Source organism: Aptenodytes patagonicus, chromosome 2 (genome assembly GCF_965638725.1).
Source record: "Aptenodytes patagonicus chromosome 2, bAptPat1.pri.cur, whole genome shotgun sequence".
NCBI classification, from domain to species: Eukaryota; Metazoa; Chordata; class Aves; order Sphenisciformes; family Spheniscidae; genus Aptenodytes; species Aptenodytes patagonicus.
Genome location: NC_134950.1, coordinates 168,179,494 through 168,202,933, shown reverse-complemented (window position 1 = coordinate 168,202,933; position 23,440 = coordinate 168,179,494). Strand labels below are relative to the sequence as shown.

The following is a 23,440-nucleotide window of genomic DNA, read 5'->3' as shown; positions in this document are numbered from 1 at the left end:
AGGACTACAAATGAATGGAGAAGCCCAGTTGTCCCTTGCTAGTTGCTTGAATCTTTAATGCCTTCAACAGAAGCCAGGTTTAACTGATTCCACAAAGCCAGAATATGATCCTTCATAAAATATGTCTGTAAAGCATGGAAATTCTCATACATCGATATCACAAAAAAACCCAGACCACTGGACCCTCTCCATCTTGATACCCTTCAGTGTTATTAGCTGAATTACCTTTAATGTGTCTGAAGGTTACTGTACTTCAGACAGCTGCCCAAATACTTAAAAGGAGAAGCACCAAACCTGATGAAAACACCTACCTGTAGATAGCTACCTGTGAGCTGGATGTCTAAATTCCCACAACGGTCAATGGAGACCTGGCCAGCGCTGTCACTGGAGTGTGGAGAGCAACTTAGCATGCCCAGAATTAGACACCTACATGTGGTAAGCCAAACAGCTTTTCAGGTGCCACTAACCATATTGTCTAGGGGCTCACTTTAATTTCCTAACTGGAGGAGCCCAATGCCATTTTAAAATTTCCATATTCTTTTGGGGCAGCAGCCGGAGCCCAAACAGAGTACTTTAGAACCTCTCAGTTGTCCATACAGAGGTATCTAGCATCATTTAAGTCAAATCTAAGACCTCCATCAACTAAAGAGACCTTAGATGCCTTGTTGATAATTGAACATCTTGCACAATGTCCACAATACCATTATAAAGCTAATATTAGATAAATAAATGTAGCTGTGAAGTGAATTCCATTCAACAGACACAGTCCAGTTTCCTAGTCACTGGCATCTAGTATTGTTTTAGATGCCCTGGATTGTCCCACTTGGCCTTCAGCTGCCACCCCGATGGCACAGGATTCCCATACACCCTGTGTGGTATCTGCCAGCCCCAGGCAAATGCTCCATATGCTCTAGGGTCTTACTTATGGCATTTGGTGTCTATGTTTAAGCAACTGAATAACTCCTTGTCTACATAGTCTTTGCCTGCAGGCAGCGCACCATCATTTAACTTGTACTAAATCTTCTTTATAACAGTGGAATTACTTAGCATTGCGGATGGCAAATGGTGGACATTCAGACAAGCTGTCCGGTAGTCCAGCACAGCAGATGCAGCATCGTTTGTAAAGCCATTTGAAGCTATTTGCATTGGTTATTTGCCCTCAGAAGTGTTGAGGAAGCACCTCCTCCAAGTGCTACTTACCATGATTGATCCAACCACAGGACCCTTGATCACCCACCACAAGGCGGTGTTGTCATTCATGTCCCAGCAGCTGCAGTCATTAATGAAAGAATGGGGTGGGGAAAGAGAAGGAAAGAGAAAGAGAGATATAACAAGGAAGTTAATAAACTTACAACAATTTTTAAGGGGGCAGAGAGTGGGGGATTGGTCTTGTAGTGAAGTTATTTTATTTGGGTTCAAAGGTACTAGTTCTTTAGTCTGTCCCTGTTGCAGCTTTCTTTTACAGCCTTTACGCAACTTATCTGAAAGTAAAATAAGTCTTTTTGTGGCAATTTCAGTGGTACCTCTTACTAAACAGTTTAGCCATTTTGGAAAATGCCTCTATGCATGTTTCTGTATCTACAGACAGTACAACTGTAAAACTGTCCCTTTAAGCTAACAACTCAGTAGAAGGGAAAAAAAGACAGGGATGCCTCGAACGGTAAGAGATGATTATTCCAAAGTTTGATGTCTCAGTTACTTTTCCAGAGTAAACAGATACGAATGTTGGTTTCTGACCCTGACATGAGGATTCTTACACATATCTAGCACACGAGGACGTACCAGAGGCTGGTTGTATTCACAAATAGGGATGACTTTCCAGTCATTGGGTTGCAAGTCCTACCAAGGAGCAAGGATTCATCTAAGAAGGTTCAAGTACTGGACAACAGTTGGGGTCAGCTCCTTTTTTAAGCTGTTGGGAGTGAGTGATCATAAATAAAATGGCATTTCTACCTCAGCTTTTAAAATCGTCCTCCAGATTCACCAAAGGATTCTGCTGAAGTTTATTCCATATGGATCATAGAATCATAGAATCATTGAGGTTGGAAAAGACCTCTAAGATCATCGAGTCCAACCGTCAACCCAACACCACCACCCACTAAACCATGTCCCTAAGTGCCTCATCTACTCGTCTTTTCAATACCTCCAGGGATGGTGACTCAACCACTTCCCTGGGCAGCCTGGTCCAATGTTTAACCACTCTTTCAGTAAAGACATTTTTCCTCATGTCCAATCTAAACCTCCCCTGGCGCAACTTGAGGCCGTTTCCACTCGTCCTATCGCTTGTTACTTGGGAGAAGAGACCGACCCCCACCTCGCTACAACCTCCTTTCAGGTAGTTGTAGAGAGCGATGAGGTCTCCCCTCAGCCTCCTTTTCTCCAGGCTAAACAACCCCAGTTCCCTCAGCTGCTCCTCGTAAGACTTGTTCTCCAAAATGGATGCATTTGGACATTCATTTGTAGAGAAAGCTAATTACAGGACCCATATACATATGGGTTTTTAACTTTATAATATATTTTTAAGGCTAGAAAAACAATAATAATGAAAAAAAAAATCTTATTTCCCCTGCCACACCACCCCGGTACACTATTTTAAGTCATTAAGAATTTGATTGTCAGTTAAAAAATGTCTTTTATTTGTCTCCGCTTTCTTCCCCTCATGCTTCCCTCTGGAAAACATGAAATCACAGAAAAATGTCTACTTTGTACCTGCAGTTCTGAGAAGGAGGGTTTCCCTCCCACTGGGACAACAGCCAAAAGTCCCAGCAGTGGTTGTCATGGTGCATTTGTCAGATGCCAAGAAACAATTTGAAAGAGCATACAGGAATAAAGCACTGCTGATCTTATGAGAGCTTAATGCAACTTCTGTGTCATTTAAATGGTAGTCGTAGCATCTGGGGGAAAAGTGAAAATCTTTACTTTAAACAAAACTATATACGTGTGTAAGTGTGAGGGGTCAGAGCTGAAATTCCATCATCAAAGTCCATATGAGAGAAATCCCAAGCATCTGAGTGATGTCTGGTTTAGAAATTTCAGTTGAACTTATATTTTCAGTCGAACGCTATTTATTATATTTCAGTTGAACAATATTTTACTGGATTCCCATAAAACCAACAATAAGGGGGTGTGTGGTAGAGCTGGTGAGAAGAGAGAAAATATAGAGCTGGGATGTCAAATTTGCACAAAATTACATATTTTTGTTTCTGTCTACAAAGCCTAGAAACTTAAAATACCCCAAAATCTATGGGACTGATGGCTGAGATTTTCAAATGCAAAGTAACATTTCTGAGTTACCTCACTTTGGATGCCCAATTTAAAGTATTTGAAAGGGGACAAATGTTCAGAGGGAACTCCTTCTCACCCACACTCTGGAAATCAGGGTCTTTTCAGTTATCAACAATTGTATGCCACAAAAAAACCCCACCTAATATCACCAATTATCTTTTCAATTCTTTGTATGCATTTATGAATTAGGTGCCCTCTTCTGAAAATTACCCACTATTTGCAGAGCTCAGCCTCTCTAAGATGCACATTAAATCTACCCTGAAAGTCTTTAGTGAGTTGACCAATGCTGGAAGAATCTGGGCAAATTCTAATACTAATCTGGCTGTACAAACAGGCGTTGGTGTGTGGCAATTTGTCTGTGTAGAAATGAGAAATTACAGGGGACGGAATCTACCTGCTCTAGTTCCAGTCGTCTATATTGAAGACATCTAGAGCCCAGCTAATTATCCTGGACTCTAGTTGGGACAAATAGACACTTGGAGGTTGTTGTTTGTGGGGTTTTTTCCACACTGATGTGTTTTAAATGTGTACTCATCAGCCCCTACAAACGTCTATTCCTTTCCTTTTACAGGATGTGTCCCCAGCAAGCTCAGTTGCCAATGTCTACCTTGTAGATGTCAACAATGAACCAGATCAAGCTCACACAAAGGGTTTTTCAAGGTCTTTTTTGGTCCAAGTCCCTGTGAGATCTATAGGATGGATGTGGTGGAAGAAACACCATCTTCTCCTCAGATGAACATGACCAGAAGGAAAAAAAAGCAATGCACAACAGAACAGTCTGTAATATCAGCCAACAAGCTGTACTACATAAACAGGCTCCCTAATTTCTTTCAAATGCATTGCTACAGTGGAGGTCAGACACACAGGACTCTTTTTCAGGACGGATGAAGGGAAGGGAGCCAGTGGGATGGGGGAGGGATGTGATTTCCATTCGAAAAGGCCAGAGTCTGATCTCTGTTCATCTCTGGTGTACATCTGGAATAACTCCACTTAATTCAGTAACACAGCTCTGGATAAACAGACAGTTGCGTTTATCTCCACAAACCTGTCACTTACAGTGATGTGAATCAGGAGCTGAAGCCAAGGGAGCTCTGCCAGTTTGATAAGGAGCAAGCAGGAGGAGACTCAGACTCAGAGTCTGTATTTTAGTCCATGCCTTTGCAACTGTGGTTTCCCAGCTCAGTAATTTCTGCAATGTTTTCAGGCTCACGCTGGCTTCTCTCCCCACCCCCAGAACAATGCTTGCTGATTTTTAAAAAGTAGCCACTGAGACGCTCAGCTAGAATCTGTCTAAATGTGTTGCATGCTAAATAGCTTCTCTAACTAAAAGAAAGGAAAGGGGTTTTTTTTTGGTTTTTTTTTTTCTTCTTTTTCCTTCTGCGAGACATTCCCCCCACCCGCAAAATGCAAGGACTGTTTGGACTCCTAAGAGAAATTAATGCATTTAGGACCAGTGTTGTAATCATAATAATGACACAACAGGGGTATCTGGCTTGTTTTGCATGGAAATAAATGATTTAATTTGTCTTAATGTCAAAATAGAACATTGGGTCAAAGCACTGGCATCCCCAGTGGAGGAAGGGCTTTATGTGCTTTCCAAAAAGAGCATGAAAGAACAAGGATGAAGAAAACCTGACAGAACAGTGAGTGTTGTGCAGATTTTGGATCCAGGTATCTCTAGTATAAGGCAAAATTAAAATATAAGCCTAAGTCTCTTGGAAATGGGACTTGGGTACATAATGATGCCTTTCACTCAGATCAAGGTTTTCAGAGGACCACTGCTGGATTTTCCAAATATTAGAATAGAATAGAATAGAATAGAATAGAATAGAATAGAATAGAATAGAATAGAATAGGACTGTTTCAGTTGGAAGGGACCCACAACGATCATCTAGTCCAACTTCAGCCTCCCTCTTTCCCAGCATTTTTCCCAACATTTCACCAATTTCAAACATAGCTGTCACAAAAAAACCCAAACATTGCTGTTTGTATTTTCAAGGTGTACATTCATGTCCTTTCCTACCAGCTATGTCTGCTGCTCTATCAGACCAATCAATCTTCTGACTACCGAGATGGGCAGAGCCATCTCTGGGAGCAGCCTTTTCTTTTGGTCCTTTAGAAAAGGATACAGGATCTTTGCAGGTTTTTTTTTTTTTCCCCTGCAGAAAGAGACCATTTGGTTGGAATCTACCCTCCTGAATTCTTTCCAAAATTATTCCATTTCCTCATTTTTCTTCACACAGAAGACAGGATGCGGATTTCTGTCTCACCTCTACTCATCTCCCCCACTAGATTTGTGCAAAAAAACTCTCCAAGGGGAAGCTAAACTCCTAATTGCCTTTGTAAATCAAAGCTCAGCAACTCCTTGCGCAGATTTCACTCATCACATCAGAGATATCTGCAATAATTTCTACAGATGAGCTCATCACGTTCATCTTCCTTCATAATCAGTTGGAGAGAAGACAATCACAGGTGTGATTCACCTGACAGCTCTTTTACGATGAGATAACCATATCCTGGACTCCACTAATTTAACGGAGCAGGGAACAGAGGGCCACTGGGTCAGCTGCAGGTTTACAGGGTAGATGCCTACATCTTCTCTCATGAATTCACCAGTGCAATAGGGACATAAACATCGAACTATGGCTATTTATGCAGCTGAACAGGAAAACACTCTAGGTTGAACACAGGACCTAAACTACTTGCATACACAAATCAATGTCAGAAATGGAAGGAGAAATTAGTCATGTCCTCTGATCGCTATATTTCTATTTCATCCTTGCCATCGTGCTGAATGGACGTGAAATGATTTCCCACACAGCGATACCTACCCAGTATCATCAAAGTGAAGTCTCAGCACTGCCCAGACAGTGACACAAATTGTTGGGGTACCTGCAGAAGATAAGATGGTGATATCGCCAGCAGCCTAGACACATTTAGTACTCAGCAATGAGCACTTTTTGCAACCTCTCCACTGAGGTTTTATTTCCTAATAGCACTCGTGCACGAAAAAATGCGATTCATTACGTTAATTCAGAGCTCTAGAAACATCTATCTCAGTCAGAGGGTGGGTTAGTCTTGGTGGGATTGCAGAAGCAAAACTGATAACAGGAAACAGTGATGTTGTTTCAGGTCATTGTTGCTCAGTTGTTGTACTGCATCTTGTTGCATGAACATTAAAACATAGTCTGTAGAAAATAAAAGCAGTGACATCAGCTTCCGTGTCTAGGGCTACTGTAATTATGCAATAATTGGAGAATGGCAGATGTTGAGCTGTAATGGCATTATTGTATTCTTTGTATTCTTGTGTGGTTTTGTTGTAAAAGATTTGCATGTATTGCAATTTCTCTGTTATTGTGTAAATAACTGATTTTGCTTTACTTATTCAACCAAAAGAAATCAGTAGAGGATAGTATTCCATTACTCACAGGAATGTTTCATTTTTTTTCATGAAAAAAAACAAAACAAAACCAAGGCCCCAAAAGAGAATATTGGGAGCAAGAATTTCACTTCTATTTCAGACATTTCTTTACTCTTTAAAAAATGCATGTAAAATACAAATTAAATGAAAACAGTAAGAATCCACTGAGAAACCTGGATTTATTTTCCTTTCTGAAAACACTAAAAGTGTGGTTTTCGGTGGAAATATTTTTAAAAAATAATGCAGTCTTGCAAGAAAAGTCCGGGTAAGTTGGATCTACATTTTATGGCTAATAAAATCTTTGACTAGGAACTGCCTACGTCTATTCAGGCACCACTGGAAAGATAAAGTGCTAAAAAGCAAACAAAACAAGGACCTTGATAACCCCAGCTTGCAGCGGTGAACGAGACTGTCATAAGTTGACAGGAACAATTATGTTTCATACATTTTGCAAGGCTGTGTTGATGTCACATTAATTAGTCACTCGACTGAATCCCCTGAAGTGAGTCTCTGTCAAATCTCATATTTTTGCTATCAGAAATAAAAATATCCCTGATAGACCTAGATGACTGATGAAGCCCTCCTCCTTTAAAAAAGCACACACAGAAATATTTGAAGGGAAAATGATAAAAAGAAATAAAATGACAGGCTTTCGGGAGAAGAAATCATGCATATTTAATTTAAATTGAAGTCTGTTTTTCTCACATGAGAATACCTAGAAAACATTAAGATCTTTGTGTGCTTAACAGATGCACAATAATAAAAATAATCTTTAAATATCAATCATGGGTCTGACGTGCTATCTAGTTTGGACTGATTTGCATTATATAAATTTTGAGGGTATGAATAGTGTTCCAAGTCTGAAACATGGGCAGGAAGGCAGAATTAAACTAAATGTGTCACAAAAATATAGTTCAAAAAGCACGTTTCAGATCAGTTTGGAGTTTTGAACCATCTGCTATATGAATATACACACACATTACTTTTCTTAACATCAGAAGTTATATATAACTTCATCACTTTCTTTTCAGCTTCTGAGTAACATCAGAAAACAGACAAGCCTCAAAGGCTGAGAAGAGAGCTATTCTTGCTGACTGTATTTCTGCCCTGAGTAAGGAGCAGGCATTAGGAGATATCTCAGGAAGACAGCAGTCTATCCAGAGAACTTACCAGCATATTACATATTTAAGAGGAAAAAATTGTCTGGATCGACAGAGACATACGCAGTTCTCATTAATCAAATGAGGACACTGATGTGCTCAGCGCATTTTAAGAAACAGATAAACATCCAGATGCTGCAAAATGCTGAGCTCTTGTTTATTGCTGCTTCAGTGCAACTCCTTCCCCATCAGCTCTGAGCTGAGGGGCTGCTTTTGCCCTACATGACTTGCATCCAGAGTCTGGAAGTGCTTCTGTTCTTGCAAAGTGCCAATTGCTCCTGCCAGGTCAGGGGAACCGCTATTCAAGTTGAAATATGCAGAGGCTGAGAAAATATTGTATTTAAAAAATAAAACAAAACCAAAATCATCCACATTTGGAGATTCTCTTAGTGTTATTAATGGTTATTATTGATACTGCTTTGAATGTGAAGTGATATCTATAAACTGAACAGCTAGGTATTATTTATGGTGTTCAACTGAAGACCAAATATGTTGAAGTTGCATTACAGAATGAATCCATCTGGGTAGTTCTTTCATTACAAAGACTGATTTAAAGAAAAAAAAAAAAATCAGTTAATATGCTGTGTTGCAATATTCTCACATTAAGACAAACCTACAGATATGAAATTTGTGCAAACTTAATTAAAGGAACCCAAACTCTGATCTATGTTCAGATTTCAAAGTTTTACACATTGTTTTCTTTTATAATTATCACATTTTCAGGTACAGAACCCCCAAGTTCTCTTTGAAAACAGCCTTATATCTCAGCTCTAATGTGATTATACATCTGTGGATAGTATAAGGGGAACTTTGAACATCCTTTTCCAATAGTTTCTTTTCCAATAGCCATCTTTTCCAATAGCCTTTATATGCTTGTAGGGAGTCTTTGCCAGGAGATGAGAATTTTTGTGTATATACAGCTGCCTCAGGAGGGAAAAAACAAAACCAGCTGCGGATTACTTGAAGGTTCAGGTTACATGAGGATGTTTTTTTCAAAGGAGAATAGTTTAAGGCATGTGGCTTATATATAGACTTTACACATAAATATACAGGATTATTTCCAGAATATTTCAGAATTATGTTTGTTTAAGTATAAAAATTGAGCTTAACCTTCTTAGGGTACATTTACAGTGAATGTATTCTTCTGCATTCACCATCTGACTTCTGTGCAAAAACGTCAGCAAAGAACTGTTTGAATTAACGTGTTGCAGGAATCAATTTCTCTCCAGAAGGCCAGAATGAAAAATAATTACACTGGTTATCATCGTACAACTGGCCTTTCTGAAACAAATCTTGTTTCTTCCCATTGCAAGTTTCCATTTCCCATCCAGGTAGGATGAGCATATGTGGATACCCTTTGGATACATTTTCAATTTAGCTATTAACTGGAAGAAAGGCACAAATGAAGTCTTGGACTAGACTGAGCATTGCAGATTTGATTAAGCTGAAGAACTCGGCATTAAGATCATATCTTGTAGAAGGCAATTCGTAATTGTGGACTACATCTCTGCAAGAGATGCGGTGTCCTCCAGATTTCTGTTCAACTCTATTCAGACAAAAAAGCACAACACGGTTTGGTCTGCAGTGGTACTTCTATACAAAGACTAAAACTATACTTTGAAACTCTATATGGAAATATTAGACGGTTTGTGGAGTTGTCTTGCACACCGAGACACATTTTAGACAAGAAATGTCACGTACCCCAGCCAATAATAGTGTACCAGTAGAAATATCTCCTCTCTGGGAAAAAGGTTTCTACCAATAAAGTGAAAAGGTACAATCCCTCAATGAAAAGCCAGAAGTAGTTGGACATGACACAGTAGTGAAAAAACACCATCACTGCTTTGCATTCCACCTGCAGAGAATCAAGAAAAACAAAGTTATTTCCATGTTGTTTCTGCCTAACAGATAGAGAAAATGCTTTCAACGTCTCCAAACCTCTTAGTGGAAAGGAACACAGCTGGGACTGGTATTATACACTTTTAATAGTAAAGTTTTAAAAGCATGAGAAGAATGTGAGGTGCCACTTAGTGAGCAAAGCTTGAAAGGGCAGGTAACCAATTTTGCCAGTGGGAGGTGGTTGACGAGTGTCTGCAGACAGCTTGAGAACGTCTTGTATTAGTGGGAGTTCACACCATCAATGGATGCTAATTGCTAGATTTAAGCCCCCTTTCCAAGGATTAAGTGCAGAGAAGAAAAGAATATAGTTATGTATTGAGAAACCTAAGGAAGGATGTGAAATGGCAGGATTGTGGAAAGCCCCGAGAGTGGGATCAGAAAGGATGCACCCTCCTGCGTGCAGCTCAGAATTGTGCTTCCTTGCCATTTGCTGGTGTTGTCACTCAGGGACAGAAAAATGAAAGTAAGCGTAAGTGAAAGAAAGCAGGGTGATTTACTGTAAAAAACGATAGAAGCTTTCATTCATTTACTGGGGTGAAAAGCAGCGGACAAAAGAAAAAAGAAAAAAAAGAAGGAACCGGGGTTGTTTAGCCTGGAGAAAAGGAGGCTGAGGAGAGACCTCATCACTCTCTACAATTACTTGAAAGGAGGCTGGAGCGAGGTGGGAGTCAGTCTCTTTTCCAAGTAACAAGTGATAGGACGAGAGGAAACAGCCTCAAGTTGTGCCAGGGGAGGTTTAGATTGGATATTAGGAAAAATTTCTTCACCAAAAAAGTTATGAAGCATTGGAACAGGCTGCCCAGGGAAGTGGTGGAGTCCCCATCCTTGGAGGTGTTTAAAAGACGTGTAGATGAGGTGCTTAGGGACATGGTTTAGTGGACATGGTGGTGTTGGGTTGACGGTTGGACTCGATGATCTTAGAGGACTTTTCCAACCTAAATTATTCTATGATTTTATGATTCAATGATGAAAGCCTTAAGTGGAAACCGAGCTCTACCCTGATTCTATGAGAGTAGGACACACTTGTCTTTCCAAAGTTGCATCCCAGTGAGACATCATTAGTCCTACCAAAGCAGGACCTTTCAACAAATCAGAGCAGAATCAGTGTATAAGCTGGAAGCTCCTGCCTGGGGCAGTGGGAGGCTGAAAATTTGGCTGGTTCCCACTTGCACTCCATCCTCTGGGACAAATCTACAACCAACATGTTTAAACCGTCAGATCTTGAGTTTCTCCATGGAAGATCTAACAGGGCTGAAGATCTGGTCATTAGGTGGCTGATTTTAACGTGTTCTATGTTTCAAGCGTTTCAAAACAGAGGCAGATGCCACTATTAGAAGAGTGGTGTGAACAAACTACAGACCTAACATGGCTTCAGCTTTGTTATGGAGAAGAATTAAAAGCAAAAACTAGTTTCAATGACAAAGAAAAGGCTGACTAAGAAACTATACAGCTGCACTTTCCTTGTGGAAGTGACTCATAGCGAATTTAGCTTATAACTGGATGGATAAAGGAGATCTCAGTTTGGGAACTCACTGTAATTCCATCATAATTACACCCAGTGAGCTGATTTATCAAATGAAATACTAGCCTTAAATGTGAAAGGAGCTGGGATTTACATGTAATATATAGCTAAGTGCATCTGTGAAAGAGACTGCTTTCCTTGAAACCACACACTTCAGAAACAAACACGTGGCTAATACTAATGATTTTTTGAGAGTGTGACCGTCAGGGGTATTTTCTACGTCTGAACGGTCACCCTCTCTACACATGACTCTGCCTGACATCCAGAACAAATAAGGCTCTGGAGAAAAACCAGACCTTCAGATGAAGGAAATTGCTTGTGTCTGCTCTCATCCCACCGATCACTGTGCAGACCTGTGAAAGGGAGAAACAACCTGGATAGACTCAGAAACCGAAACTTGTAGGTTTGTCCTAAAGGACAGACCGCTGGACACTGATGACGTCATGAGACAATACCATCCACAGTTTTGTTGTGAACCTGGAAGGAATTTTACCAACAATTACCTTCTCTCCCAATAGCTTCTCAGCCTATATACCCAACAGACTGCTGCCTTCCTCGCTGTTTTTTGTTATCTCATGCTGAAATAAAAAAGGAAAAGGCTTTGGCTTTGGTTTTACTTACCGTTGAGATAAAACAGTGGTTGCCATCCTGTTCAGCATAAAGAACCCCATCTTTAATGAATACAGATATTGCACGTAGGATGAATGAAACAAAGAGGTTCATGTGGATAAAATTTCGAGTGCAGTGAAGCTTCCTAGAGAGGAAAGAGCAAGGGAGAGGAAAAGAAGAAATAGAAAAAAAAAAGGCTTTTCTTTCATGGAAATAACACACTAGGCCTATCTGCACACATAGCCAGAGCTCCTAGCACCTTGGTGATAAGAATAACAACATCTGAAGGTCAAGAGCATGGATAATACTGACCCTAAACCTGACCAAGTGGAGGATTTGGGCATTTTCCTGTAAAAGCATGCGGGGTAGCATAAAATAGACCCAGTCCAATGCAGCTACTGCAGTTGCATAAGATAGACCCACAGCTTCTGCAGTTGCATCTACAGTCTACCAAAATGTGAATACTGGAGCGTGTCCAAGCTGGGGGAACAACTCTATTAAAGGGTTGTCTCCCTCTTATTCTACATCTGGTGAGCTAAAAGCTTAAACATTGTTTTGGGCCTATGAGCTCTAGCCTCTTTCCTCCAGTGACTGAACAGCCCACTGTTCATGTCCTGACTCACCTGAAACGACACAGGATAACCATGGCGGTGGTGAGAGAAACAAGAGAAGTGCTGTATCCCACCGTGTACAGAGCCTTCACAGATAGATAGTAGTAATCCTTGGGAGGCAAAACAACACACAGTTAAATGGTTCGTCTGTGGTCACATCTTCTTTGCCCTGTCTACGTGCAGGGGGAACCATAGGCAGGATTTGTTTCTTGAGCAGCCTGGTTGTTTTCTCCTCTTGGTTCCTCTGAGATCTCACTGTATATTAGAGCATTGCTCTATGTCTGGCGTACCCTTGGGTCTGCATACTGTGAAGCTTATTTGTCAGTGAGCTAGTAAAGGCTGTCTATATTTCTTTGACCACTGTGCATGTATCTGTAGAAAAAAAGTAGTTGGCTAAGGGATTCTTTAGTCAATAGGGGAAGAACTGGGGGCTAACCCATGCTTCTAGAAGTTACAAGCCGTATCAACAGTAAACACTCATATTCTGGAACTATTCAGTACAGGACTAGGAAGGATCTAAATCTTGCTTCTCACATTTTTATGCCCATAAATATCTGATTGTTTCATCCTAATCACCATCAAATCAGAACATAACCAGAGGCTGGACAAAAAGCAGTCTGCTGCTCCCCCCCTTCATTTTTTTTTAATCATAAGATTAATTCTCACCTGGTTATCGGACTCTGTTTCGTTTTCATCGAAGCCGCAGGCATCATAATAATGCGGAAAAGGTTCAGACCAGCCATCTTCAGTGCAATTTCTGCTGATGTCCCCTACGTCAAGTACAGTTGGGAATGTGACATTGCTGAAGCAAACCCCAGGACATACCCTCCTTCCCCTTGGTACGTGACCAAAGAAAACCCCTCGGTACCTCTGGGGGTACCATTTATCTGGCTATCCATAGAAGACTTTAATGGCATCTTGAAAGTTTAATGACATCTTTAATGACCCAATTCTACAATAGGCACCTATGGATGTCTACTACTACAGCTGGTCACCAGAGAGCAAAAAAGATTTAACTAGTATAGTCAGTGCCTCCAGGCCACCAAAGATCTCATTCCCAAGTGGGTACCTAAACCAGGGGTCAGGTAAATGTCCATTTCTCTCCATTGACTCTGAAAGGCATCCGGGGAATACAGCTTTGATGTAGACATCTACACTTCAGATGGCTAAAGGTTAAGCCCAGTGCTTAAATATAGGTAGGCAGTCTGTGCTATTTAAGGCGATCTATAGCTGAGGCATCTGCATGGGACTGGCAAGAAAACACAAGGCTAACATGATCTTTTGGAGCAGCTGCTGGAAGCCAGGCAGGGTACTGTAGGATATGTAAAATAGCCATTCTATGTCTATGGTGAGGGAGGTGGATTGTTCTACAGTCAGAAAACATGTATCCCACTCATTTATCTTCAAGGCTCTAGATCTCCTAGGCTCTGATCTGAGAGTGACTTTGTGAGATGGGTCTGTAGGAAAACAAAGGAAAGATGGAGTGGGAATCTCTTCCCTGTCTGTCTTCAGAGCAATATGTTCATTTACACCTCCAGATGCCCAGTGTGGTTTCAGTTAACAGTTTCAAACCTGTTTCAGAGCTTCTCACATTCCTCTGCCTATTATTTGTTCCAATGCCAGTTTATAACCTTACTCTAAAGAAAGTGTTTGCAAGGAGGCTCAAGACTGGGTCAGAGAAAACCTCTTTCTCTTTTTCTCTCTTTTTACCCTAATTGTTTGGTTAATCTCATATATAAGGACTAGCTCCTAAATAGCTTTCACTGACACAATCAAAAGGCATAAAACTTTATTGGGAAACAGGAGCTGGGGGGAGAAGAGGAAAGTGTCTCTTGACACTCACTTTGTTACTGAGGCTGCCTAAGGTGGGATGGCCCCCGTGGTGCTCTTTTTCACCACCATTACTCTTGCCAGAGCTCAGTGACCTGGTTGAAAAATTAGACCTGGGCTGCTGGCTGCACTTATTCCTCTCGAACACAATAGAACATTTTCCATTTTTCAAACTATTACAGTTTTTGGAGTTTGAGCTGTACCTTGAACAAAATTGATGGAAATTTCCAAGGGTTGATTTTTTTTTATTATTATTTTTTTTTTATTAAGGTTGTGCTGCTTCGCATTCTTACAGCAGTTTATTCAAGTAGCTCATAACACCAGCAGTGACCTTATTTTTAGAGAATCTGTTTGCCATCCATGCGGCAGAATATATCTATTTAATCATGGCATTCATTTAAGAACATTGCATTACTTGGCAAATTTTGGTAAATTTCTCTTGCACATTCATCTCCAGTTTTCTATGGAAAATAACCACTGAATCATGTGTTGACTTTCCTTAACACCATTTAGTAATTACTGTTAAGCAGGTAGATATAATTTATAACAACATACTTGCTAGATTGCAACGCAATTTTCATAATACTGCTAAAAGTAATGCACCAGAAAATGTGTCACCATAATTAGAACTGATTAGAAAATAATACCTAAATGGCAGGGAAAAAAGCTTGGAACTTCCTTTTTAACAGAGTTAAAATAAAAAGAGAAACATTCCATGGTTCTGTTTCTTACCTAGGGGAGACTGGGCTGTGCTTTCCAGCAGGTCATAATCACCTATAAAAGTGGAAATTTGGTATGAAATTGTTTTGATTGTGTTTTCTATTAGGACCCAAACTGGTCTCTGTGGAAATCAGTGAATAGAATCCAATTGATTTTTATTTGTTTGGATCAGGCCCAAATGCAATAAATACTTGATTCTGTCTTTTCAGGAAGTAAACACAGTTTTATCTATGAGTTTAAATCAAAGCTGAACCTACAAAATTATAAAATCGCTAGTGCAGGCAGCGAGCACATAGCTAAAACCACATACAATCAAATTATGACCAATTTTATTGGAAAAATATAGAAGTCAGTTATTATATCTTTATAAATTTGCATTTATAATCCATAGATATTTAAGTATGGTCAGTTTTCACAGAATTCATGAAAAACTATTTTCATCCATCAATGACAAAAAGCAATAACTAATTGGTTTTAAGTAAGACAGTTTAATTTTGTGGTTTTAGGTTAGATCACATTGATTTCTAGAAACTTATCAGATTTGTACTTTCACTTTTTGTCTCAGTGTTACAGTGAACTACATGTATCCATTATCACAATGGTTGACACACACACAAATTTTCAATAATCTGATATTATCATGTGCTCTACATACAATTTTTGAGAACTGAGATACATAGGAGGTAGTGAACACAACTGGTTCTTACCTGCATGGGTTTGCCCCAAGTTATCTACTTCCCAACCTGAAATTAGAAGAATAAAAATAATTAATTTGATCTTGATAATAGCTTGCTTCCCATAAAAGGAGTGGATGTAGCACTGCCCAGAGAAGAACTGCAAGAAAATTTTGTTTAAATCTTTTTTTCAAGATCAGTACTGTATATTTACGGGTGGAAAGTGCTTTTCAGAAGATGGTTGATTGCATCGTATCATTAAATCTCTGGTTATCATGGAGTTTCATCAAACTCTAGGAAGGATATGAAAATGAGATGAGGGAGCTTTTTTGTGTTTGGTTTTTTTTATTTTCTTTTTTTTTTTAAAGGGGGGGGGTCTGAAATAAGAAAGACCCACACATTTCCAAAATATTGTGCCGAAATTCATGCTGATTTGTATATTAAAAATACGAAATGTTATAATGGCAAATCATAAAAGTTTGGGTTTGCATTAAAATTTTTTCTTTACTTTTGTCCCTCCAAAATAAAATGTGGGGATTATCTTAAACCAGTCTCCCACCCACCCTACTAAATACTTAACCTAAATTGCACTGAAGTCAAATTTTCCCGAATCCCCAGTGGATTTTGGCTCAAGCTCGGTTTTGGGGGATGCATAAAGAGGAGTTGCCTTAAGCCACCGAGTGGTGCTGCTGCATCATGCACAGAGAGACACCGAGGAGCCTGACAACGCTGTCTGCAAAGAGCTCTGACGGTGGCCCACCGACTGGTGAAAAAATGTTTCCAACGTTTCATTGACCGCTACGGCAGGTTAAATGTTTAGATTAGCTTAGTTCTGTATCCCCTGGAGTAACCACAGGGCTTCAGGTTGTTCTTCTTTAACCCTGACCATATGGTCATATCTCAACTAGGGACTGGAAAAGCCATTCACCAATTTGTATGAGACGGTTTTTATTAAAAGTGAAATCCAAACAGAGATTGATTTTGATCCTAGGGGAAAGGAGAAAGACAGCATCTAAGGAAACAAAATAGTAAAGAGAGTCTTTTCAGCACAGCATAAAATGCATTTTATATTTTACACTTTTTCAAATTCCTTATCATGTAATAATTGTAAATTCATTGATTTCTCTGTCTCATCTAAAATAAATCAGATGTGCTTCTTGATCTGCTAAGATAGAAAACAGAGGGTTTAGTGTGAAGATGATGGTGGGAGTCCAGAAAACTAAGCTGAAGCATCAGGTAGGCTGTATTGTGTCTTTGAATGGATGTATTCGACATCAAACCTACACATTCAACCCACCAGTTACTCTGGAGGGTTAATCCTGAAAGCCATGATGAGAACTCCCTTGGTCTCCTGGCTTCTCTGCCCAGCTCCAGCTGCTTTCAAGATTTCACATATGAGGGTTCTTGAATGTTTGCAAATGTTGGGTAGGTGTACTAATTCTGAAGAGAAGTCACCAATGCTCTGAGCAAACATTTTCCAGTGAAGATCATTCAACCTGCTGCATCAGACTAAATTACCAGACGCTGCAGAAGCGCTATGGCTGTGCTCCACATTCTTGGCAGAATAACAGGGATGCTTCTGCAGAATATTTTGGATGGACCTGTTTCCCTCCTGAGCCTACCAAAACCCAGGTTTATTAACAGTGATATAGCTCTATGTTGCTAAAATCTGAATTCAGAATACCAACTTTAGGATATCCTGTGGGAATTTTTACCTGTGGTTTTATTAGGCAGAGGATCAAAGAGCAAGCCACTGTTCCTTGATCACTATCTTTCACAGTGTCTTTCACAGCCTGCTGCCACTCAAATCAGTAGCTCATAATGGAACTGGTTCCTTACATGAGGTCACCTCACTCAGTAGCCTGACCCACAGAAGCAGGGTAAGGAGAAGCTGCAAAAAGACTTCCAAAAAATATTTTGACTCATAAAAATCCAGTTTAAGTTTATCAGTTGTACGCTGTGGCTTAAATCCTGAAATGTGATATTGCAAACTTTCCAGAATTCTTGTTGGAGGAAGACCAGGTCAATATTAAGTAGATTGAAGCCTGATGTTCCTGGCATCCTGACATGTTACACTGGTTGATCAGAAAAGTATCTTTTTTGAAATGTAAATGTTTTAAATTTAACTATTTTATTCCTATAATCTAAAAAGGAAGAAATAAAAATTACCATTATTTCACTCTGAACATGGGTGGTAGTTGGTCCCACTGATGTTAAAATATTAGGTTTTAGTTCATTTTGAATTTCATGACATCAGTAATAACAGTTAAAACATTATATTAATGCAGGTTTGTAAAGTTAAGAGGGTTTTAATATTAATAATTTTTTATATACCCAAATAATTATTGCATTTTAACTGTGTTTGGACATTATGAAGGGATTCACATTTTTGACAATGTTAATTTTCTGATTGCTGTAGGAGAAAACTTGCCTTTTATTAACATCTTTTTCTACATCTGAGACCTTGCTAACGTACTGAAGAAAGTTCCAGTACAACCTTTTACTATACAGGCTTTTAGGCTTGATCCATCAACCTAATTTTCACTAATAAGTTAAGCTACTGGAAAGTCAATTAGATTTACACTGAACATTATGCCCTGAATTACAACTAAAAGTCAAAGTTCATCTAATGAGTGTTGGGATAATATACACACTTGTACAATTATATTTGTGTGTGTATGCATATATATATATATATATCTCTATAAGCACACAATGAGGGAACATACAGCCATCATCTGGCTTTAAATTCCTGCGTGCTGCTGCTGCCCTTCTCTCTGACACCATGCTTATGTACCCTGTACCAGAATATGGACGTTTACATGACAGATAACTGTGCCAATGGCTATGTTTGCTCACGTGTATGAGAGGGCGATGGAGTTCATTGGGAATATTTCTGTGCTTAACATTTAACGTGTCTGCATATATAGGGACAAGGCCTGAGCTTGCATTTGAGGCGGGGTTCAAGGAAGCCCAGACATAGGGCGGTCCCTCTCGTTTTTCAAACTATTACCCTGAAACTGTATTTTTGTGGTTTTTTTTTTCCCACCTGAGTGACTTTCTGACCCCAGAGAGACCTCAGCAAATTTACTCCGGTGTCAGTGATGTAATGAGCAAAATTGTAGGGCACCTCGCCACATGGGCCTTCACACGAGTCCTCTCGTTGCCGTACTCTTAGGACATAAACAATGAGAAATTGGTGCATCAGACTTCACTGATGAAGCAGAGAAAGCCCATCAAGATGATTATGCAACAGGCTGGATGAAATACATTACTCTCCCAGAAATGAAGAATAAATAAAGTATGCTTTTCATCTGCATTTTGACTGGAAACCCATTTTTCAGGATTTTAATTCAAGGATTACAGTCATGACTTACATTGACACCTGTGCTCCTCACATGTAGTTAAATAACAGCACAGCCCAAGCTACAGAAAAATTGACCCAGCAGCAGATATGAAACAGTGTCTTAGAACACCATTTTTAAAATCAATAATTGCTCACATTAGTCAATAAACTCCTGAGGAAGCTAATGTTATCCTTGACAAAGGATGGTTTATCCAGTATATTGACAGATAATGTTATTCACTATTTGACCAGACTGAATAGGTAAGTGTCACTCTTTGGGAAGCAAATCTTCCATTAGTGCTTTAACTGTCATTGTTAATTAGATGTTATTTGCAGTACTACTTGGAGACCCTAGAGGAGATCCATCAGCATACTGAATTGTCAGTTCCAAAGACGAAACAGAGAAACCAAGCACAGAAAATATTGCTTATTTCTATTTTCTACATGCAGAGATGAAAGAGAAGAAAGAAAAAAAGTCAAAGGACTTGCCAGCAGCTACCCATAGAGTTAGTGGCAGAGACCCAGATCTTTCATGCCCTTGTCTTGCACATTTATCAGACTTTCTTCCTTGGTTTTCATTTGCTGAGCCCCAGAAAACATAACCACCTCCTCACTACCCTCCAACGGATGAGAAATTTGATGCAAGCAATTGTTGCTTCTGATTTAAAGTGAACAGGACTGGCAGAGCTAAAGCCAAGAAACAGCCTGCGTATGATGAGCCTTGGAGCTCAGTGCAGCCTTTTAGATCATCTCCTTCGTGCCAAATTTGTGCTGGCTGCTTTCGGTGTCAGCTGGCATGGCAACTGCTTTATCTCCCATAGATTTGTTTATCTGAGCACAACTTGCATTTAACCCTTTTGTTCCAGCATTTGTCCCTTATTAGTGAGGGGGGGGGGGGGGGGGGGAATGAAAGGCTTCCAAAAGTATTCTGTCCTGAAATGGCTTGCCCACACTTATTCCTGTTGTTCCCATCTCAGTATTATGGGTTGGAGGACTGGTCCACATGGCTAACCCTCCAAAAGGTTGGATTTCGACAGCATTGAGATCAATGTCCAAAGCTCTCAATGGTTTTACCGCATATTAATTCTGTCCCTTCAGAAAGTGCAAAGATTGGGGCAGAGAGACGTTATGGAAAACATTTCCTACAATCACTTGTTATTCTGCTGTCCAGCTATGTGGATAATGAGCTGGTTAAGCAGGAATTCAATTTTTTCCTGTTTTATGTAGCACTGATTAGAAGCTTAACATTTAATTTACAAATACGAAATAAATCAGCGAGCTCTCATGCCCGACTCCACAGCATCCACCACACTGTGCCTTTTCGCTCCCTTCCCTATTGCTGCATGCTGCTCTTATGCACCAGCAATCTGTTCAGCTGGCTGGCAAAGCCGCAGTCGGGAACAGCAGTCTACTTAGCAGCTTTTCTGGGGCTTTCTGAGCTCCCCACACAGATACCGCTTGCACATTCTGCCCGTTGCTTCTAATGCCCTTTGCCCACTCCTGTAGCTGAGCACACACGATCCCACATGCACACTATCCAACCATCCCCGTTCCTTCATTACGGCTCTTTTTGGGGGGAGAAAGTGATCCAGAATCAGCTGCTAGGTCTTTACAATCTCATTAACAGGATCTGTAGAAAGAGGCAGCCAGGCAAGGTTACAGAGTACATGGCCTTACACGTTCCCACACCTTTCCTTATGCTAAGTGCTCCACTATTTCTAGGGATTTTGGTCTCTCCAGCCTCATGCCCCATAGACAAGACTTTAAACTACAGATTGAAAGTCATTAGTCACTTGGCATTTACTGTATATTGCCATTTGCCTTCTCAAAGGGATTTGTGAACACAGTGCTCACACAGAGGCAGTACAAAATTAAGTGGTATTGTTCATTGTATTTAGAAAACCAGAAAACAGAGGCAGAGGAAAATTAAGGGTAAGATTAGGAAGCCGGGTTCATATTTGTATGTTTGAATAAGAACTGGTGCCTAAGGACATCTGAGGAACTGATCCTGTGGGGCAAATTCATCCCATCCAATTTACTCACCTGAAGATATGTTCATGTGGTTTTTAAGTCTCCTCTCGTAAAGGGCAAAGAGACTGGCACTTCCAGAGGGTGATTTATTTTAGACATCTACCGTAGGATGAGATGAACTAGCTTCTGCAACTTCTTTGTTACCCAGTGGTTTGTGCAAAACATTCCAGTGAAGGCAGTGATGGAACTGATATACAAGTTCTTTCTTCCTATATCCCATACTAATGTCAGGGCGCATGGTTTCATGACACAGAGACAAGAATCATAGAATGATAGAATCATAGAATCATTGAGGTTGGAAAAGACCTCTAAGATCATCGAGTCCAACCAGCAACCCAACACCACCACCCACTAAACCATGTCCCTAAGTGCCTCATCTACTCATCTTTTAAATACCTCCAGGGATGGGGACTCCACCACTTCCCTGGGCAGTCTGTTCCAATGTTTAACCACTCTTTCAGTAAAGACATTTTTCCTCATGTCCAATCTAAACCTCCCCTGGCGCAACTTGAGGCCATTTCCTCTCGTCCTGTCGCTTGTTACTTGGGAGAAGAGACCGACCCCCACCTCGCTACAACCTCCTTTCAGGTAGTTGTAGAGAGCGATGAGGTCTCCCCTCAGCCTCCTCTTCTCCAGGCTAAACAACCCCAGTTCCCTCAGCCGCTCCTCAGAAGACTTGTTCTCCAGACCCCTCACCAGCCTCGTTGCCCTTCTCAAGAAGACCCAGTGAATCATGCCTGGAGATCACAGGAGAATACCAGTGAGGTCCCATATGGAGAACATAAAGGCCATAGTACGTAGGGCTGGCTGAGGCAGGACTGATGTACAGATATAATCAATAACACGTAAGGGAAATTATGACTTTCTTCATTTCTTCCTCTTTCTTATCAAAGGCTGTGAAACTAGCAGTGGACTGAGGTCACCATAGCAACTGCTAGGCATCATCTAAACATTATGTGTATCCTTCCTATGAGGCAGGCTGTCACAGGAGCATCCATCAGAGTGCGAGATCAATGCAAATACTGTTGAAGGGTCTTCTAGCTCTGAAGAGGGCAGGGGTCATATTTCAGAGAAAAGCAAATGTTTTTCAAACAAGAAACACAGAAAATAAGAACCATTGTCCAATGAAGATTATCAGTTATGAAATAAGTCCCAGAGAAGCAAGCATATTAAATCACTTGCTTAAAGGCAGGAATGAATGTGTGCCCACCACACCTAAAATCTTGCAATCAACTGGAACTCCTTTCTCAGTTATTTGAGTCAAGAGGAGAAACAAGAATAGAGCAAAGACTGCTAGTAAATGTTGAAGCATCTGCCCATGTTGCACCTACAGTGATACTTCAATGTACTACCTTTTGCTGTCCAAGTGTTCTCCAAACTACTCAGAAGCTCTCAGCATGTTCCATCGTTGCATGCTCACCAGGGAAGCATGATTTTTTTATTTTCCAAGGCCAAATTAGCTTTCAGATCATATTGACAAGGGTCTTGAGCTGCGTTACAGCTTTCCCCTGGCCCCTGCAGGATGTCATCGTGCAAAGGACCAAGGGCTTGATCTTTAGTTGAAATGCTCTTGGTCATATTGTATGGTTGAGTATCAGAGGCACAGAGTCTTATGTCCCCACAATTTGGAGGGAAAGGTCATAAAATGTCCTTTTCCTGTAAAAAGCATCTATGAGGCCTTAACTACTGGATTGGAAATGTAGGTACAGTTACTATTCTTTGACGGCAATATTTTCCTCCCATTTCCCTCTGCATTGCAGATAAGACTTTGTGATACTGTGATCGAGGAGGCACGCTTAATTACAGCTTGTCCTCCTCGCTTTGGAAAAGCTGAAGTAATCCCATGGCTTTACTGCCTGTGGAAAGCCTAGGGATGAAAACCAGCAGGAAAGGACTTGTTATCTAGTAAGCACTATTATCTTGGTTATTGGCAAGACTTACTATTTTTCACATCAACACTTGGTAGGTCTCATGTATCCTTTCTTTATGCCACAATTCTTTCTAGGACTTGCTGAACACTAAGCAACAATAACACATATGCAATCTGCAGACAGCTTTGAAAGTTGTCCAAAACCTTAAGCTGGTATATATATAAAAAACCAGATACCTTTGCATTGAACTCGCTCCTGAATGCTACATAGCATCTTATATAAAGTGAAGGATGAAACTAAGGTATGCGCAGAGTCCTGGTTGCTCCAAAGACTAATTAAGCTCTGATGGCTCATTATTATTACCATCATGAAAATGCTATGGGATGGGTCATGTCTGTTTTTCAGAGACTACTCCTTTGTTCTGGTGTTTTTCTTCCCTTGGTTTTCATGCAGGATGTTGA

The 23,440-nt window shown here is 40.3% G+C and overlaps 1 protein-coding gene across 11 annotated transcripts in view; it reads right to left on the bottom strand.

The window, feature by feature from the left end:
• Nucleotides 1–23,440, bottom strand: part of ADCYAP1R1 (ADCYAP receptor type I) — a 150,394-nt gene that overhangs the window by 28,972 nt on the left and 97,982 nt on the right. For all 11 annotated transcript variants that reach the window (XM_076332030.1, XM_076332024.1, XM_076332029.1 and 8 more), the window contains 8 exons: nucleotides 15,765–15,800; nucleotides 15,070–15,111; nucleotides 13,174–13,277; nucleotides 12,520–12,617; nucleotides 11,909–12,041; nucleotides 9,568–9,721; nucleotides 6,117–6,177; nucleotides 1,201–1,270 (listed from right to left, as the gene is read on the bottom strand). In XM_076332030.1, coding sequence (XP_076188145.1) covers nucleotides 1,201–1,270; nucleotides 6,117–6,177; nucleotides 9,568–9,721; nucleotides 11,909–12,041; nucleotides 12,520–12,617; nucleotides 13,174–13,277; nucleotides 15,070–15,111; nucleotides 15,765–15,800 — 698 coding nt within the window. The remainder of the gene's footprint in view (nucleotides 1–1,200; nucleotides 1,271–6,116; nucleotides 6,178–9,567; nucleotides 9,722–11,908; nucleotides 12,042–12,519; nucleotides 12,618–13,173; nucleotides 13,278–15,069; nucleotides 15,112–15,764; nucleotides 15,801–23,440) is intronic.